This window comes from Dermacentor silvarum, chromosome 9, assembly GCF_013339745.2.
Source record: "Dermacentor silvarum isolate Dsil-2018 chromosome 9, BIME_Dsil_1.4, whole genome shotgun sequence".
NCBI classification, from domain to species: domain Eukaryota; kingdom Metazoa; phylum Arthropoda; class Arachnida; order Ixodida; family Ixodidae; genus Dermacentor; species Dermacentor silvarum.
The window spans coordinates 100239464-100259844 of record NC_051162.1 but is presented as its reverse complement, the minus strand read 5'-3'; the positions used below and the strand labels follow the sequence as shown (position 1 = coordinate 100259844).

At 48.0% G+C, this 20381-nt stretch overlaps 1 protein-coding gene across 2 annotated transcripts in view; it reads left to right on the top strand.

The window, feature by feature from the left end:
• Positions 1 to 6699, top strand: part of LOC119463774 (atlastin-2) — an 85016-nt gene extending 78317 nt beyond the window's left edge. For both annotated transcript variants that reach the window (XM_049655805.1, XM_049655804.1), the window contains exon 9: positions 5851 to 6699. In XM_049655805.1, the coding sequence (XP_049511762.1) occupies positions 5851 to 6276 (426 nt within the window). In that variant the 3' untranslated portion in view covers positions 6277 to 6699. The remainder of the gene's footprint in view (positions 1 to 5850) is intronic.
• Positions 6700 to 20381: the final 13682 nt, after the last annotated feature.

The window sequence follows — 20381 nt, the reverse complement described above, 5'->3', positions numbered from 1 at the left end:
GGACGGATTTCACTCGAGAAATTCAATTTTTGTTCCAACACCTTGCCACCACGCGGAGTATCTGCGCGGTGGGGGTGGTTCGGGATGATTTTCTCCACCACGGACGCCGATGCCGCACTCTGCGACGCGGGGCCCTTAACGCTTAACGAGTCTACCTGGTTTAAGGGGGGTGGAATGTGAGTGTCTGTGTGGCTTTCGCCCTCTGCAGTGCGGCCGCAAGTGCCATCTAACCTAACTGTCATGTGCTTCACTGGCGCGGAGTGCCCGAGTTCGCAGTGGTTCGGGGCTTACATTTCGAAATTCGTCTGTTTGCTTGAAGTCAGGGGTACAACCAGGGCTTGATGGCAGCCAAAGGTCAGTGGGACGCCTGGCATTGGACGCTCAAGGGAAGACTATAATGAAGCTGTTCAGGGTGATATGGGCAGGGCAAGTTTTGAAGTGAGGGATGCTCAGAGTAAAATTAATATTGAAGAACGACTGAGGAATATGGAAGAAAGTAAATCGGCTGGGCGAGTGTTCAGATATTTGTACAGGAAAAGCATTGACTCACAGGGGAGGAAAAGAATTAGGAAGCTTACCAGGAAGTATGCGACCGGTATGGTCAGCAACACGGCAACGAAGAACGTCAAACGCAAAGTGATAGCATCCATCCATCTATCCATCCATCCGCACGTAGTGCCCATGTCCATTAAGGAGTTGTATAGAAAAGGCTACAATGGAAAACATGGTTAGCATACTTGAATAAATCAAGCAGGCTAGGTGACTGTTTGTCACCACCCCGTTTTAAAGGGCATGCCATAAATCACGTCATTATCGTTGATAGGGTGCCTCGCTGCACGTAAAGTCCCTAGATATTTTTAGCTTTAAAATAAAGATAGCGGAGAATCTAGAGACTTTAAACTGCAGAAGCTTGTCTGAGTGCTCGAGCCAGTTGTCATCCTTGAACGCGTGTGGAGGCGAAGGAGGCGCGCCAATCTCACGGATCTATACTCAATGGGCGGCCTTGACGAAGGCCTACGCCCCTACCGCGGCAAGGTATCTCAGAAAATATAGGGTGAGTTATACCACAGTGTCTAGAATACACTTAAGTATATTCTAGGCAGTTTAGTTATACTCCGGAGCAGTAGTGTACTTCCAGCGTAGCGGGGTCACGAGCCACGCGCAGGGAAATTCCGATGCGCCGGCGAAAAGTGCAAGTGATACAGTCTAGCGTCTAACGCAGTCAGCGCGACCGTGGCTTTCCGCGCTTTGGAGCGACCGGTGTGGAAATAGAGCATGTGCTATCTCATGCTGAAGACGCTAGACCAGAGTGCATCGCGCGCTAGCTTGGCTGGCTGGCAGCACGCTGGCCTACATTCCGGGTGCACTGAAGAGAGTGTGCTGAGTTTGCGCCTTCGCGAAACGAAAAAGTGCTCGATCGACGTGCATTTGTGCGCATGCGCTGCAGCAATGGTGTACGCCATGCTGCGGAAGGCCACATTCAGCGCGTATTATAGTGGGGGCGCATCTTCAGCGATTGTAACGTCGCCGGCGTGACGTATCCAACTTTGTCGGCCGCTGCCTGGTACGCTGAAAACGCCACGCTATTAATTGTCCTTCAGGAATTCTTAACGGCAACACGCACCATGTCGCTGTCGACGCTAAAGAGTTAAAACGCAAGCGCGCTCAGGCTGCGTGGGTTCGGCGGGCCCATGCGCGCGTTAAGCACGTGCCAGTTCGTATCATACCCGCAAGGAGCCGCAGAATGTCAAGCAGCTTTTGGGGGCCTTAGCGAAAGAGAGTCGCCCAACACAGATATGTGGCTGCCAACACTTCTGAAGTATACAACGAGCGTATCCCACACTGCAGGGTGGTTAAGGGGAACCGACGTTCATTTTCGTAATTGCGCGTGAAATACAATACGAGTAAGATACGAATCAAGTGAATACCAAACATGAGAAAGAAAAAAAAACATAAAGGAAAGTGTCACACTTGGGTGACACTTTCCTTTTTTTTTTAACGGGCTGTGCAGACTTTTGTGATAACATATTATCTGTGCTTTCTTGCTGTCGCATGTTCTAGTCATCGGTGCGTCCAGTTCTTCACAAATATGACGTCATGTTACGACTATCACAACATTCATTATCCGAGAAATACCTCAGCACTACTACACCATAATCGTCACGTCCATATCTGGCAATCTTGGATGATGGAATCCGGAAAATCTGAGGGCATATCAGCTTTATGTTCCACGTTTGTAAGCATGACCTTTTTTAGCAGTTAGATTACTTTTTTTTTGCTTTCCGGAAGGAAAAGTAGCGTTGAAGGCACAGATCATCGTGACCTGTGACAGAGTAAGCTAAATAAGTTCGACTAATCAATTGGAGGAGAGGCCTCTCGAGTGATTACGCATAGAATCATCAGTGCGGTTGTCTGCGATAACAACGATATACATCAATTCAGGCAACTCTTTACCGTCATGTTCCGTGTCATCACGAAGGCATCTCCCTAATGTTTCCAATTATATCTGTCCTTGCGCTAGCTGATTCCAACTTGTACCTGCAAATTTCCTAACTTCCACACCCCACCAAGTTTTCTGTCGTCCTCGACTGCGTTTCCCTTCTCTTGGTATCCATTCTTTAACTCTAGTAGTTCACCTGTTATCCATCGTACGAATTACATGGCCTGTCCATCTCCATTTTTTAACAGTGAAGCTGGTTTAAGCGAGCGTAGTTTTGTGGTTCGTATCAAGAAACTATCATCATCAGCAATGAAGGAAGAAAAGTAAGTAAACTTTCTTGCCGAGGCCGGATTCGAGCCCGCGAACCCAAGGCGAGCGGTCCGTAACCACTAGGCTATACAGCAATTTTTGTTCTTTATTGCTTGGGAGCAGAATCTTCAGCAACACAAGAAACAACAAGGTGCTACAGGTACATTTTCAAAAGTCAGGCAAGCGTTTGCAAGCGTCCAATAAAGGCATCCAGATCGGCGCTGTTTCTTGAGCAGCGTACACACTACGAACGTAGGCAGCAGATTCCCGAAAAAACTACCTAGTGCTTTGCGGTGGTTCAGCGTGCCGGTCACACATTCTACTGCCCTAAAGGCTATCTAGGCCAAGTACTATGAACATGTCATATGGTGGATCACAGGGATATTTAAAAGGTAGGAAACGCTTGCTGAACATGCATTTATGCAAACCATATGTAGATGTAGATGTAGAAACCATATGATTGCGTTCGGGCGTCGTCGTCTCGTCCACAGCTGGCGCGTTCGCACGCGTTCCTACCAATGCTCTGCAAGTGAAGAAGGGTGTTTTGCGCGCTACGCTCAGCAGCGTAGCGAGCGAGAGAGCTAGCGACAGAGAAAGAGAGAGACGCATTCACGGAGCGGGTCTGCTGGAACGCGTCGTCGGCATCGCAATGCGGTGCAACGCAATGTCGGTATTTCGGCTAGCTTCGCTGTGTCTGAGCTTTGCGCGGCCTAGTGCAAGCTTCGCCCTTTCTTTTAATGTCAACGAGAATATCGGCTGTCCCCGTTTTCTTTCTTCCTATCTCTCAACCTCAGGGCTAACATTTTTCGTTCCATCACTATTTGTACGGTCCTAAACTCGTTCTTGAGCTCCTTTGTTAACCTCTAAGTTTCTGCCCCATATGTTAGCACCGGTAGAATACAATGATTGTACAATTTTCTTCTCAAGGAAATTTGTAAGCTCCCAGTCAGGATTTGGCAATGTCTGGCATATGCGCTCCAACCCACTCTTATTCTCCTGTAAATTTCCCTCTCTTGATCAGGGTCCTGTGTGAGTAACTGACCTAGATAACATACTCCTTTACAGACTCTAGAGGCTGGCTGGCAATCCTGAAAGCTTGTTCCGCATATATATGTTTAAATTTACTTAAGGAAATATAGATAAATGTATTTGTTGTGCAGTCGGATTCGAACAAAGGCCCTTTAGTACAAAAGCCCGATATTAAACCCTTTAGGCCTTTCGGCGCTTGCCTCAGCAGGCGGAGTAGAACACCCTATAAGAATTTTCCACATGCAAGGGCAGTTTAGTAGCTGTAAGGGTGCTTTTATTCCTTCCACTGAAGCAGCATGCCGCCAGCATGCCGTTCCCGTGTGTAGTTTGAATTTCAACTCAGGCTGTTTCATAGGGGATTTGTCAAGAATTCGGTAATAGGTGGAGTTGATGTTGTCGTTGCTAATCCGACTCGTGGCTCATACCCCCTGTTGGAAATGAGCCAAGAAATGGGTGGAATATTTCATTTTATAACAACAAAACAACTTTCATGACAGCTATAGAGAAAGCGCTGTAGAAAAGAGGAAATACATGTTAAAATATTAGCAGGAAAAATCAGTACTTAATAACTGAGAAGCCCACAAAAGGAAATATGTAAAAATTTAACTCGGCATTGGTTTGGACTAAGCCTTGTTCTGAGGCTTCAACAACAGGAATTAAGTGGTTTGAGCTCGGATCGGAGCTCTCCGAACACCACGCCACGCCGTCTTTTTATGGCTCGCGCGCACCTAGCGGTGAGCGAATCGGCCCAAAATCGCTGCCCCATGGAGCGTGATCTTGCTGTCACTTGGCTTTGACTTTGCTCCACCTAATTAATGAAATGCTGGGCATTTAGAAATTTACCGACGCTGTGCAGTGTATTAGTCGATGTAAGCGACGCTTTCATAAGCCTACAAGGCACAATGGCGCACTGCGATAAAAACCGCGCAGCGGTTTTCAGCGGCGAGTTCATCCAGTAACTTTCCCGTGGCGGGGATCAGCCGTATAGCGGGGATCAGCCTTTTCAGAGCAAGCCAAAGTTTCACTCAGGGATGATATTCTTGAGAAGTCATGTTCGGTGACGCTATTTGCTTAGTGAGCTTTAGCGTGAATCTGCACTAAAGGCATCCACGTAGATGGCCAACGAGAGATCCAACGAAGACTACGACGACGACCCATCAAATCGCGTAGTAGGTCGCAAACACTGCTTTGCAATAAAAGAGGTGCATGAAATAAAGGTTGACACATGGTATTTGCCGCACGTACGGCCTTAACAACATGATTTCCGATAAACTGAAGAGGTTGTAAAGGAAAAACATCTGAAAGGTATTTGTATTATCTGTAGCATAACGAAAATGAGATTGGCGAAACAGCTAATTAGCAAGTAATCAGAAAACAAAGGAACAATGTATATTACTATATACAGCCCCGCAGACCACCCTACCTTTAACCATCCTAACGCCGACCATCCATACATTTGAGGTGACAATCTACAAACAGTAAATTGTATTCCCAGATACAGAAAAACAAATTCTTCAGCGGTCTAGAAGTTATGCATCCCGATTGCATGATTCCAAGTTATTCAGTAGAGGTTAGTTAATCTATGCGTTCGCTCAGCAAATTGTGTCTTTGCGCAGCAATGGCGGCTGCCTTGCAGAAGCATCAGTTGTAACCGTCACCCCCTGTCATCTCGCGTTCTCCCTGTAAGCTTGAAAAAGTATTGTTAACGCTTATATTCTAAGCAATAATGTGTGATAAGACCGATAATTCAATTCTCGAATGGAATACTAATCCAATAGCAAAGAATATTTGATTCCTATTTTCAAAACTTGAATATTCAGAAACCGATATCGGGTGTCTCAACCAGATCGTAAACAGTATTAGCCTGAGCTAAAGAGCGCACTTCTGAAGCAAATATAGTGCACTAAGTTAAAGGTGTCTTCCGTGCCTCATGTTTTCGCTCTGATTGGCGTATGGTGAAACGCGCGCAATTTCCCCGTGAAAGGTGAAGCCGTTCATATGCGCGCATAATGCCCTAGTTGGCACTTCTCCGATCTGCACCTAATGATAATTCACGCATTTTGCACATGCAGGAACTCCAAGCACACTTCCATGGCCTTTTCGAGGAGGAGGAACGGCTCATCAAAAAAGAACAAGAACAGGAAGCGGAAAGGCAGAAAGAAAGAGAGGAGGAGCGCAAACGGGAGGAGCAGAGGCAAAGAGAAAGACAAGAGGAGCGTAGAAGGGCAGAGCAGAGGGAAAGAGAAATAAAGCTAGAGAAAGAAAAGGCAGCGGCAGCAGAAAGGGAACGGAAGAAAGCGATGGACGCCTTGAAGGCTAAAGAAGAAGAAGAAGAAGCACGGAAGAAAGCGGCGCGAAATGTCCAAAATAAGATAGCGCAAGGATTCAAAGCCGCCGCTATGGCCATATTGGCACCTTTTGCAGCGGTATTGGCTCCGGTGACTCTTCCTTTGGTCGTGAACGAGTTCGCGGATTCGGTTTCAAACTTAGCGGAATAGCGCCCAGCGTACATTTGAAAGTACAGTACGACTTTCAGTAGTAAGTAATTAAAGAACAAACACACTGTGTTTCTTAGTAAACCGTCTTGCTAAGAAGGGTCCTGCTAAGACGAGCACGTTTTAGTTCTTTGTTGCAAGATGTATTTGATCTGATCATCGCCACACATAGAAAAGTGCTGGTCAACGCAGCTGCTGCACATGCACCTTTTTTTTTTTTTTTGTCAAGCATAGCATATGCTTCTCAACGCTGAAATTAGTGTGGAAGTTTTAGAAAAGAATGACGCAAGCGATGAATGCATGACATTGCATGTAAAATACATATTTATATTTCGCAAGAAAATTTATGCTGGAGTTGTAAAGTACGGTGCGCCTATGTGTATGGTAGAGGGGCGTGCTTGTTCTCGAAGCAAATATGATGTTTTTTTACCTATATTCCGTGGAAGTATTTTTGCGGGCCACAAAAACTTCACAGATGGTTGCAGGTAAAAAAGATAGTAAGGATTACACCAACAATGCTATCATTCCTCTTGCATCCTATCTTGCTGCCGACAAAGATAACGTTGCTCTTGTATTCTCAGCCAATAATATTGCGATCAGCGGTACTATAAATTCAGATAAATGAATAAACAATTTGGATATCATATGAATAATATGTAAAAGGACATAATTTATGCACGTTTTTATTACAATTTAGAAAATAGGTGGGAAGAAACAGAAAACAACAAAGACGATGTATATTCCCTCGCAAACGGGACGAGTTATGCAATAAACGAAGGGCAACCCAGACGGGGAAACGAGACGTACACCCTATCTCTTGAATGGTGAGAACATTGTAACGAAACTGTCACCCAGCAAGTCACAACAGGATTGTAATGAAAGAATCGACTCTCATTGGAGGATATGCGACCAGTCTGTTGAATGCTTCAGCTACCACTACAAACAAATGCTGAATGCTTTAGTCGTCAATGTTTCCATTCATCGTAACATGCCATATCTAGATCTGAATCAACAAATTATTTTCATCTCGCGCACCTTTGAAAGCAATACCAAAGGCTTTCCCTTTTACTTGATGAAGTCATGTTACGCACTTGAATAGTAAAAACACCTCCCCAAAAAAGAACATTTCAAACTAAAACGCTAATTTTGCTACCAGAAGCGTATGCGAGCTTGCGTAAAATTGCGTAGAAGTAGCCTAAAGTTACGTAAAACCAAAAGGCGTTAAGTCCTTTGGTTTTGGGAAGCTGAAAAAAATCGGAGCTTTCCCACCCTGTTAGGGAAGTCCATTGAAGCTGGTGCTCTGGTGGGATTTGCTATGCGGCGTTTATCTATATTGGGATTTCCTGTGTTGAATTTGGCTACTAAATGGTAAACCGACCCATACACTATAGTGTATGGGCCGGTTTACCATACGTACTCGGGTTTACCATACGTACTCGGGAAAGAGGCTTCGGTGACGGCTCCGAGTAGCACGATGGAGTATTTTTTAACATTTAGAAGATGGCTATACTGTAGCGAAGTGACGCAGCAGTTAGTTTTTGGACGCATCAGCTCACCAGGGAGACGACGATGAAGGGGGATGAGCTCCGGCAGGGGCAGGTGCAGATCGGCAGGTACGACGACAAGAAGTAACGTTTGAAGAAGCTAGATTTATTTAACTTGGCATTAACTTAGTTCATTAAAACTGTACACACATACATGAAACGATGTCATACCGATCGTCGACGGCCTGCCTGACCGGCCTGGTCTCCCGTGGTGAAGTGGCGCCGTGGGCTGCTGTGTCCTTGCTCACTCCCAAAAATGACCCAAAACCCCTTCCTTAAATGTGTTTCCACAGCATTCACGGGGCCCGCGAACCCGAGGGAGACGCAAGCCTCTATTCGTCAATCAGGCAAGCCGTCGTGCTCCAATAGGGGCCAGAGTTTTGGGGACCACGCAGACATGCTCGCGACAATAGACCGTGAACAACAAATTAGACCTTGCCTAATCATCCTTTCCCCCCCCCCCCCCCCGATACAGCCGCGCGTGGAGCGACCGCACTATACACGTGCACACACTCGTTCAAACCCGTTTCGGGATTCCTCAAGGTCGGCCGCGGCAGACGTTCTTCGCGACAATACAATGCCCAGCTCTGAAATAACTGGCTCAACGTCCACGGGCGACGGCGTTTCTAACGCGTTCCTCACACTCTTATACGACGTTCCCAGACAAGAGTCCTTGACCAAAGCTCCGTATAGGCTCATTCACTCTAGTCCGACACGACACCGATATTGGTCTGCCGACTGTTCGCGACAGCGTTTTCCATTCTTTAAACCGTTGGCCACAGCATTTGCCGTCCTGTAAACTGCAGTTGCCAACAGTCAGCAGACCAAAATCGGTGTCGTGTCTGCCTACAGCGAATGAGCCTTATATACAACCAACAGAACTCTTCTCATATACTCCTCCGTTGACCTATTTTTTGGTAGACAGGCGGGAGCCCGGACCACCGTGGCCCGGGGAGAGCCGGCGGCACAGTCGGCCGAGGCCGTCAAAGCTGCGCGCATGCGCCGCAGTCACAGAGCGGGCACACACACGCACAGTCATACGTGGCAGCCGCCTATCTCTCCCTCGCCATTGGGCCGCCGCGCCCTCGTCTACATTCCATTTATCATGGCCCTGTCAACAGACGCACGCGGAGCAGCCAGAGCGTCGAGAGAAGGGCGCGTCAGCGGCCGAGCCGGAGGGACGCATAGGAGGAGTGCCGCCGGCCTAGCCTCGCTAGCCTCCCAGCAGGGCTCAACTCTAGTCGAGCGCATCTTCCAGCAGGCTTGCCGCGCTAGTCTCGCAGCCGGGCCCAACTCTTCTCAGAGGGGAACGCGGCATTAAAAGAAGGTCGACTGGCGCAAAAGAAGAGAGCGGGGGCTTAGCTGGCCGGGAGGGAGGAGGGCCCATGCGCTCGAAAAGACGACGACGCTCAAGCCAATGCTGACGATGATTTTTTTCTACGCGCGGACACGAACCTCGGGGACCTAGCCTTTAACAGCTTCGCTGTAAGATATAGCATATTCATTTGATCACCGGCATCATATTTTGCTACCATAAAGGCCAAGCGCTCTTTATAAAGTAGGCCATCGTAGCGTTTTAAAAAATAAAGCGCAACTCATCAAACTGTGGCCATGATGTACAGTGTGAAAAGATCATCTATTACCGAAAGTCAACACAATTTATCCTGTACATTTTTCTTAGGCTTTACAGGGTTAATTTAGCCTTTACGGGAAAGCAGCGGGATCTCCTCCCGGAGAATCTAAAATAAGGCCTGCATATTGGTCAACTAATTTTGCTAGTACCTATACCCATTCTTTGATGTTTGTTCCGTGACATAGAGTCAGTATTCAACAGTTCAATAGTGAATAAACAGATGAGAACAACGGGATGCCCTTAGTGCACTTACGCTTAATCATTATCGTTATCAGACATTTACTAGCGGTAGCTTTGATAATAAGAATGTACAGCACGTAAGAAACAAGGGGCGAACGTCGAAGAGACATACACAGTTCAGCGTAGTACCTGAAGAAGACAGGGGTCGTTGCAGACATGGTGGTGTTGATGTTCTTTCCAAGAACCAGTTGAACGTCAGCGCTGTGCATGTATCTTTTACGTTACTCCCTTGTTTTTAATGTGCTGTTATTTGAGAGTCATGAATTATCAACTAGCCCAAACTTTGCGTGTAATGATAATTTTTTTATCTATTTAATAATGCGAGTGCATTATATGCCTCATGAGGCAGAAAATTCGCGTGATCAAGCGATGGTACTAAAAATGGCTGACGGCGGTAAAAAGTAAACCCACGTAACAAAAATGATGCGATTGACGTGCAATTTCTCAGGGAGGTTTCTACAAACCAAGAAAATTAATGGCTTTTAAAAGAAAGTTTGTAACATTTCGGTATGGGCCTCAGGGATGCAAGATGAGCACGCTTCCCCGACGCCATGGTGGCTCCACCATGGCTGACTAAGGGTGTGTCTATGCGTGCGTCATTGCACACGTCACGTCGCAGCTGGGCTGTCTAAATGTGTGGCTTAGTGCGTGCGTCATTGGGAACGTGACGGCGCAGCCAATGCGGAGGAGGTGGCGCCACGTCTTGAGCGTATAAAATGAACGCGCTGCCTTCCGCGCATCACTTGCCCTTCAGATTTCATCTGTGCTCTCTCGACGCCACGTCATAGGTGTATAAGATGAGCCGTTCTGTGGCCAACGTATGCGCAAACACTCACACCGAATCTGCAGAAAGAACTTTTGTGCATGCCGAAAACATCAATCAAAAGCCTTTCACCAAATGAATTATATACTGTTTTCGCATTTTCGAGCGAGAGAGAGACTCATTCGCGGAGCGGGCTTCGTGGAACGCGGTGTCGGTGTTGCAAGCTGCGCTACGCAACGCGCAGTGACCGCCGTAATTCCGAGACGCGCGAAAAGAAATTATCATCATCATAAGTGATAAGATGAAAAGTTTGCGCGCACTTCCAGAAAATGCTGGGCTACGATCGCTCATATTCGCTGTTCCAAGCGTTGCGCGGCTGAGTGCAAGGTTAAGCGTTTTTTAGATGCGAAGCAGCTAATGGCGGGGGCTTTGTCCGTCCCTCCCGCGGCGTCCCACACCTCCACAGTGCATGCGCGTCCCCTCCCCCTTTCTCTCCTCTCCTACGCTCCCCCCTTTCTCTCCTCTAGGAATCCGGAGCGGCGCGTACGACAGGTGGTGCGACAGCTGCATACTCCGCTGGGGGCGCCACGGTAGTTCCGCAGTATGAAAATGACGGAGCGCGGGCGCCTCATTCTCTCTCCTGTGCAGCGCCGCGATGAGCGCTCGGGCCACTGCCGTGAAACCATCTCCCACTCAAGCTAACCATCTCCCCGCTGCTTCGCATCCACACATGGTTCCCTTTAGCGGGAGATGGAGTAATTTTTCTAGCTCTTTTTTTTTTTGCTAAACTTATTGCAAGAAACTTGAGGTCATAAGTCAGAATTTGGCTACCAACAGTCACTGGAATATAACTATCTCACTAAAATGCAATAAATTTCATTAAAATTGACCATAGGGTTCTCTCAGAAAGGCGTTGCTGCATATTACTTGTATTTAAATCGGCGGTATCGGAGTTGGGCCTTAGCCAAAGCTTACTCTCAAAAACGCTGACTCCACGTCGCTGCCTTATCAGCAGACCTTCCTTTCAGTCAGCGTCTAGGGATAAGGCCGCGGCGCAGCCGTCGCGAGTCCCCACCACGCGCTCCGTTCTTGACAGAAAGGGACGTCAAGAATGCTGCGTTTTGGTGGAGAATTGTTATTTTCGATCGATACAAACACAGGAGCCCGCTTGTGGGCAGTATGAAGTGGCTGGGAAGTTGCATCATGCGACAATTTCGCTGCCTTGCGGTGTAAGCACGATAATTTCTACGGCATTTCCACCCAATGATGTGGGAGAACACCTATATAGGCGCTGCTGCATGCCGCATCGAGCATTGTGATAACGATGATAACGACGATAACGCACCGTCATTTCAGCTCCTATAATAGGGACAGGCCCGTTAGTAATCGAATAGAAATGCATGTGTCTATTGAATAGAAGCCCCCAAATACAGATAAAGGACTGGTGAAATTGTTCAATGATCTACGTAGGAGTAAAATAACGTGTGTTTACTTGCCTCTGCTTCTGCTGCTATATGTTGTGGGCAACATATAGCAACTTCATCGCTTCATGTAGTTGCTGCAAAAGATACCGAGCTACCTCTAGGCTGTCAGCAAATTCTGACCATCACGTCCAACGTCATCGACAATGGCGATGTGTTAGTGTTACCTCGTGAGCGTTGGCTAACAAAAGGGATAGCCATTGTTTCAGGCCTAGTTAGATTTGATAGTGATTCTGCGCTTCTCGCCGCAAGGAACACAACACCTGAGAAAATTCTACTTCCTAAAGGCACCACTTTGGGTAGCGTTGCTGATTCAGAGCCTCTCTCTGTCGTTCCCTTCAAGGCTGCTCCCTCTTAAATCCCTCCTGCTGGGCATTCTACCTCTACCTCGGCTCTTGCTGCTGTAATCAGCTCGGATTTGACCCCTTCCCATACGCAAGAGCTCCTTGCCTTGCTGAAGAAACATGAAGGTTCATTTGATGCCCCTTAATTCTTCGACATTGGGACAGACGACCGTCACAGCGCATCGGATTCAGACAGATGGCAGATTCATCGTGCGTCGCCGGCCATATCGCGTCTCTAGCTGAGCGCAAAATTATTGAGCAAAACGTCGCTTACATGCTGCAACGTGCGATAATTCGCCGCTCTGCTAGCCCTTGGTCGTCTCCCGTTGTTTTGGTCCGGAAAAAAGATGGCTCCGTGCGTTTCTGTGTAGATTACCGAGTGCTCAACAAGATCACGCGCAAGGATGTGTACCCCATGCCTCGCATTGACGATGCCCTCGTTTCCCTGAAAGGTGCCGAGTACTTCTCCAGTCTTGATCTGCGTTCAGGTTACTGGCAAATTGCGATGCACGAAGCCGACAAAGAAAAAAAAAGCGTTTGCAACCCCAGATGGTCTTTACGAGTTCAACGTCATGCCCTTCGACCTCTGCAATGCTCCCGCAAATTTTGAGCGCATGACTGACAACGTTCTGCGTGGCCTGAAGTGGAGGAGGAGGGAGGAAGGAAAGAGTGGAGAAGGAAAGGCAGGGAGGTTAACCAGTTCAGCACAACCGGTTTGCTACCCTACATATGGGAGCGGGGTGAGGGGGAATGAAAGATGGGGAGGAGAGAGAGAGCACATAACGTACACAGCACACACATCGTCAGTCACAGTCCGTCGGCCTGAAGTGGAATACCTGATTGTGCTATCGGGCTGATATAGTTATTTTCTCGTGGACATTTGCACAGCACCTGCAACGTCTCGACGAGGTTCTCACGTGCATAGCCAACACTGGTCTTCAGCTCAACACCAAAAAGTGTAATTTTGCAAACAAGATGATCAACGTCTTAGGTCATATTGTAAGCAAGGATGGTATTCGACCTGATCCTGACAAGATTTTGGCGGTGCTTCACTTTCCTCGTCCAGAAAAGGCCAAGGACCTACGCAGTTTTCTCGGCATCGCTTCCTATTTTCGCCGATTTATTCGGCACTTCGCCTCTATGGATGCACCTTTACACCACTTACTTCGTCCTGGTGCTCCCTTCATGTGGTCACCTGAATGTGAACCTGCCTTTGATCAGCTAAAAGGCGCCCTCACATCTGAACCTGTCCCGTGTCACCTTGATGAGTCTGCACCCACACTCTTGCACACGGATGCTAGCGGCCATGGCATCGGTGCTGTGCTCTTCCAGCGAGACGACTCTTCGCGTGAGAGAGGCGTTGCGTATGCCAGCCGCGTGCTCACACGTGCCGAGAAGAACTATACCATAACCGAGCAGGAGTGCCTCGCTGTCGTTTGGTCCGTCCAGAAATTTCGCCCTATCTCCACGGCCGCCATTTTACCATCGTTATGGACCATCACCCCTTATACTGGCTTTCCACACTCAAGAACTTGTCAGGGCGTCTTGGACGCTGGATTCTTCGTCTGCAAGACTATGACTTTGAAATCATCTACAAGTCTGGTAAGAAGCACCGAGACGCAGACGCTCTTTCTCACTGCCCGCTTCCTACAGCCGCACTCAACAATGGTTCCACCACCACCTCCAGTGACGCACTCACTGGCGTCTCTTCTACGGCGGTTTGTCCTTCACCGCTCTTGATCATCTTACTTCCCATGACCATGAATCATTTTCGTCTCGACAGCTCGCCGACTCGTACTGTCGCCGTTTTATACACCACCTTCGTGGAGCGTCGCGCCCGCCTAACGCCCGGCTTCGTCGACAGCTGACACAACTTAAGCTGAAAAACTCTGTGCTGTACCGCCATATCTACCATCCTGATGGACGACGCTGGTTGCCCGTGCTACCTCGTTGCCTTCGTGCGCGTGTCCTTGAGGCCTTTCATGACGATTTGACAGCTGGCCACCTTGGAATCCAGAAAACTTACGACCGCATAAGAAGTCGTTTCTACTGGCCTGGCCTGTCTACCAGTGTGGCGAGATACGTCGCTTCCTGCGCCATTTGTCAGCGTCGAAAATGTCCAACATCAGCTCCTGCCGGGCAACTACTACCAGTCTCATGTACTGCAGAACCATTTGAGGTTGTTGGCATTGATCTCTATGGGACACTTCCCATGACTCACGCCGGTAGTCGATGGATAGTGACAGCCGTCAACCACCTGACGCGCTATGCCGAAACAGCTTGTGTAAGTTCAACATCGGCTTCCGAAGTCGCTGCATTCATTCTTCAATCCATAATCCTGCGCCATGGCGGCCCTGGTGTCCTTCTGAGCGACCGCGGAGACATTACGTTCCCAACTGGTAGGCGAAGTGCTCAAAGCCTCTGGCACCACTCACAAGACTACATCAAGTTATCATCCTCAGACCAACGGTCTGATTGAGCGGTTTCATCGTTCGCTCTCTGACTTGATAGCCGTCTATATTTAACCAGATTACAGAAACTGGGATTCAATTTTGCCATTCCTCACCTTCGCGTATAATACCGCCGTTCAACGCACAACCAGTTACTCGCCATTCTATTTGTTTATGGCCGCTCACCCAGTTCCTTTCTCGATGTTTTTTTCTTCTCTGCCCCTGTCAGTCCATCTCGATCTTCCTGCGAAGAACATGTTTCCCGCCTCGTCCATTGCAGCCAGCGTGCCCGCATCAACACCACAGCCAGAGACAACGGCACCGCAAGGATCATTATTACGCATATCATCGCGTAGTATTGTACCAGCCTGGCGATGAAGTGCTGCTCTGGACACCAGTTCGCACTTCTGGGTTGTGCGAGAAGTTTCAGTTTATTGGCCCCTACACGGTCCTGGAAATGACTTCTCCAGTTAATTATCGAGTGACCCTGCTGTTTCATCAACTGACCACCGCTGCCGCTCTGCCGAAGTGGTCCACGTTTCTCGTATGAAGCCCTTCACGCGGCGTTCCCCGTACCCTTAGGGAGCGGCCAGGATGGCCGCTTTTGCGCGAGGGAAATTAGTGTGGGCATTTATTGTGCACTTCTTCATCATCTGTACATTATCATCATCATGTGTGTGCCCTTCATCTTCATCGCGCGTGCGGGTGCATCATCACCGTGGAATGTGCCGAAGGCTTTCCATGCCGGTTGTGGACGCCACCCTTTTTCGCCGTGTCGTCTCCCGGGCTAAGTAATGCCCGCCCTTACTGTGACATCATGGTACAATTATTTCAATGTCCCAGTGATTAAGACGAAAGTGCAGAAGAAACAAATAAAGGTATCTGGGAAAGAAACATTCAAAGTTAATGGAATATTTATCTTGTCGGCGAAATAAACATTGTGCCAACGACGGCCATTCCCTTTATCTCGGTCAGCAAGTTTTTTTAGTCCACCGTTACAAGCGTAACGAGTGGGTGCTATTTTGCGATCGTAGAGGTGACTGATTACAACACTTCTGCAACTCAAGCACACCGGACGCCTGCAATTATCTGTGTCCTGTCCCCCTAAACAGGAAACCCCCAAACAACAAAAACCGTTGGTGTCTCATTTGTGTTGCAGTTAAGGGCTCTCTTATCATGGCACTTGCGTGGTCCGTGGTAGTCTATTACGTTTGTTACATTCGGACAAAACGCACTGACTGTAATTTTTTGAGAGACTAGCTAACGTAATCCTTGTTATTCAAACGTAACAACCAGCAAAGCGGTAATGGGACGCAAATAAATGCATTTCGTTGGTTGTATCTGAACTTCACACAACAATCGTACGACACCTGCTTTCTAAAAAAGAGCGGTTGTTTTACGGATCGTGCATTAATTATCAAAAGCAGAGAGCGGGATTGAGGCAAGCTCGCAGAGAACAAAGGGTAGTGGGTCGGACTGAGAGAGATGGCGAATAGATGCATTGTCTTTTTGAAGATAAATGGCCGAAAAAGAACAAATATAATCATGAATGAAATGCGGAACTGATGAGAAGAGCGGACGAGAAAACTGATGAGGCCCAAAAGAATTTCCATAGGACAGTATTTTCACAACGTCGGATAAGCAACGTCCAATTTGCAAAAAGCTTCTCCTGGTGGACAAAAATCATTTTAAATAACCTATCCAAAGCTTCATGGACCTATCCAGGGAGAGAGAAAGAGATATCTTTAATGTCAGAAAGGTGGAGAGGTCGGATACGCAGTTACACGATCACCTATATATAGAACGAGAGAGCTTAGTTGTGTCACCAGACAGAGTCCGCTTCGCAGGCCTGGAGACAGCACCAGTACGATTGGTAAGATTTCTTCTGTCATCAGACGAGTACTTATGAAGTCAAAAAACCATCATTGCTAACCTGTAGCACTATTGTACTGCTGCTGAACAGGAGTGCGAGTATGCAAAAGCGACCGTTCATATAGTTCTTTCAGCTATGGTCATGAAAAGGTAAAGTTATTGAGCGAATGAACGATCACTCTTTAGAAGGGATCTTTCATTCAAGGTCGACCTTCAACGTCCCGAATGAAACGCGTCTCAAACTCACAAATTCTCTTATGAGGCAATTATTGGACCAATTTAAAAGAAAGTTGTTGCTCATGACAGAAAAAAAGGTGAATGAGAAGAACTGCAGGAAGCGTAATTTTTATTTTGGACCTCTTATATTTCCCAACAATCCCCAATATCGGCAAGTATTAAAAACGTTGAATTTATATTTTCATATTTTAATGACTACATACTAATTTGCAGAGCCATGAAATTGTTCGCATTTCATCACCGTAACCGCGACTTTCTCTGTGCCGAATCAGCTTGTGCTGTTTGAGCGTTGCTCCGAAGCGTTACAGTGGCTTTTCTGTGATATTAGTGCCATATGCAGTATTCAAAGAAATAATAATAATAATAATAATAATAATAATAATAATAATAATAATTATAATAATAATAATAATAAAGTCCTGGGGGGACTTTATGCATATCATGGGTGTGCATATCATTTTTCAACGATACGACAGCGGAATTTCAGACCAACATTTTCTGCAGTGTAAACACTCAATCATTTAAGCACTCTAGGCATCCCTGCATACTGTTTATCAGTATGATGAAAATCATTTTTTAAAGGATGATTGCAAGAATTGCTAGACCATTGGAACTCTTCATACCGCTTCGGAGTGCATTTTTTAGCGACGGTTCATGCTCCTCAGGGGAGAATTGTCGCTCACAGGGTCCTTGCCAGCATTCTCTGCTTTGTAAACTTCCTAGCACGTAGTTTAAACTGCACAAAGTCATTCTGATATTGCGCTGCAGCTTCAGCAGCGCCTCCCTGGGCGTAAAGAAATCAGTGAGCGAAATATTTTACGCATGAGTTCTGATCAAGGAATTTGACCATTTCATAGCGAGCATCTGTCGAAGCGGAAATGTTCTTTTACATTAAGGGTACATTTACGTCGCATGCTAATTAATTACGTGACAGGTAAAGTACATTTCTAAAAATTTTTGATAAATGTTTTGATTATAATTAGTCTGTAAGTAAAAGTCGTCATTTTGCACTTTGAATGTCTTTTTTTTTCCTTCCTTTTTACACTGGTATGCGACAAGAATGTTGTTTCTTGAGTGACTAAATACACCGCTAAAGTTTTTTTTTTTCTTTTATAGTAAAGTACATTATCTCTCACTACACTATACAGGTCTGAAAATGTACTATAGCTCGAAAGCGCGCGGGAGAATAATTCCTGGTACCGTTCTCACATCAGAAAAAAACCGTCATGCGAATTGAAATAAACTCCAGGATTTTAATAGTAAAGCAACCATCGGATCATGAGGCACACGATGCCAGAGGCTCCCGAACAATTTTTGATCACCCGGTGTTTTTCTTGCGGTGCACCCAACGCACGTTACACGAGCGGGTTTGCATTCCGCCCCCATCTGAAAGCGGCCGCCATAATCCGAATATGTACGCGTGACTTCGAGCTCAGCAGAGCAACGCCATAGCCGAATGTGGCACTCACGAAGCAATGTCATTCTTTCCTTTCTTTTGTTTGCTTTCTTTTTTTACAGCGTAAGTTGTTATGGGCTCATTCCAATAGCCGTTTAGGTTCGCGATGATGCCGCCGGCGGCGGCCGTCGGCGTTGGACCATAACCGCTATCGCCGGAAATGCGAAAAAAGTACGCGTTTCCAGCTGGGATCGAGCCCGCGCCTGCTGCGTGGAAGTCAGATAATCTACCACTAAGCCACGGAAGCGCTTGCTATCGGGCGCCGGAAAATGGCCTATAAGGCAAGCGCCTAGGGGCAGACGACCCGAGCCTCCGCCAGTATGGTGGCGCCACCTAGGTAAGGTGCCTGCAAACGCAGCAGGCGTTTGCAGGCGTTTGCGTGAGCAGGCGTTTGCGTGTGCAGGCGCAGACGAAGATATGCGATTCAGACGAGGCGCGCAATCAACGCGCTCCCGAGCTGCCGAGCCTCTGCCAGTATGGTGGCGCCATCTAGTTAAGGTACCTCCAAACGCGGCGCGCCCGACATGTAAGTTGCAGTTGTACGGCTTGATCGGGCTCAGCAGACTGCTGTGCAGAGAGCATTACAAGCCGCACCTCGCCGTCGACGCCGGGCAGACAGTTCAGGTCGTTCTCGTCAAAACGAGGCGAACAGACTGCCGCCAAGACCCTGTTGTGCGTGGTGTTCAAATTGGAGCTACTCTTGAGCCGCTCCACCAGCTTACTCTGCGACTGTGCTGCGTGTGCGGCGCAGGCCTTCTACTTTTTATTGCGATAGCAATTATATGGACACTTCAACCGGATTTCTGCCGTCGGCGTCGCCGTCGCCGTCGCCGTAGCCGTCGCCGTCGCCGTGAGGTTCCGTATAGATAAAATCTTCACCGCGCGCCGTATGCCCGAGCGGAAGCGTGCGGGGACGCGCGCTATCACGGAGAGCGAACACACTCAATCTCCCACGCGCAAGCAACGAAGCGGGAAGCCAGCGCCGGAGGAAGCGGGGGGGGGGGGGGCACTTCTACTGTGCCAACAACCGCGCTCGTCGCTCGACCGCACGGTCTCTTATCTCTCGCACGCGCAAGCAAGGAAGCGGGAAGCCAGCGCCGGAGGGAGCGGGGGGGGGGGGGGGGGGGGCGCACTTTTCCTCTGCCAGCAACCGCGCTCTTCGCTCGCCGCACCGTCTCTTATCTCCACACGGCTCTGACCCTTATGCACTGGCCGCTCAGTTTCCGTTGAAGCGATAGACCGCACGTACCTTCGCCCGCTGCTTGCTGCCAGCGTTTTGACAGTCGTTGTCTGCAGTCATTCAGTGTGATCTGTTCATGTTTGTGCGCGCTCACACCACGCTTGTTCATTCAGTTAGTAATAGTCGGGCCACATTTTCCAACGCACGCTACACATGTAATACTGCCCGGATCGGCAGTGCAGCGCTACAGGTGTGTCCCTTCGCACGCGCGCTGCCCACGGGAAGCGCTTCTCATCAACACCACCGTTTCACACGCGCCTTCTCGTGGTCATCGAGTCTCTCTTCATGTCGGTCTACTTACGCCGCAGCACACCTGCTTACTTAATCAGCTCATGTTTACTACAATTCATATTGCTACCAAAGCCGCTCACCTTACATCGTATGACATTGCTGTGTTGCTATCGCATTCATTGCTTCGCCCTTAGGGCGAAACTGTGACATTTTTTGTTTTAGTGGAGCTATAAATAGACTGAAGCGTGTTATTATTGAAAATATTTAATCGCCTGCGAGCTCAGCAATCATTACAAGAAAAAATGTCACAGTTTCGCCCTAAGGGCGAAGCAATGAATGCGATAGCAACACAGCAATGCCATACGAAGAAAGGTGAGCGGCTTTGGTAGCAATATGAATTGTAGTAAACATGAGCTGATTAAGTAAGCAGGTGTGTTGCGCCGTAAGTAGACCGACATGAAGAGAGACTCGATGACCACGAGAAGGCGCCTGTGAAACGGTGGTGTTGATGAGAAGCGCTTCCCGTGGGCAGCGCGTGCGAAGGGACACACCTGTAGCGCTGCACTGACGATCCGGGTAGCATTGCATGTGTAGCGTGCGTTGGAAAATGTGGCCCG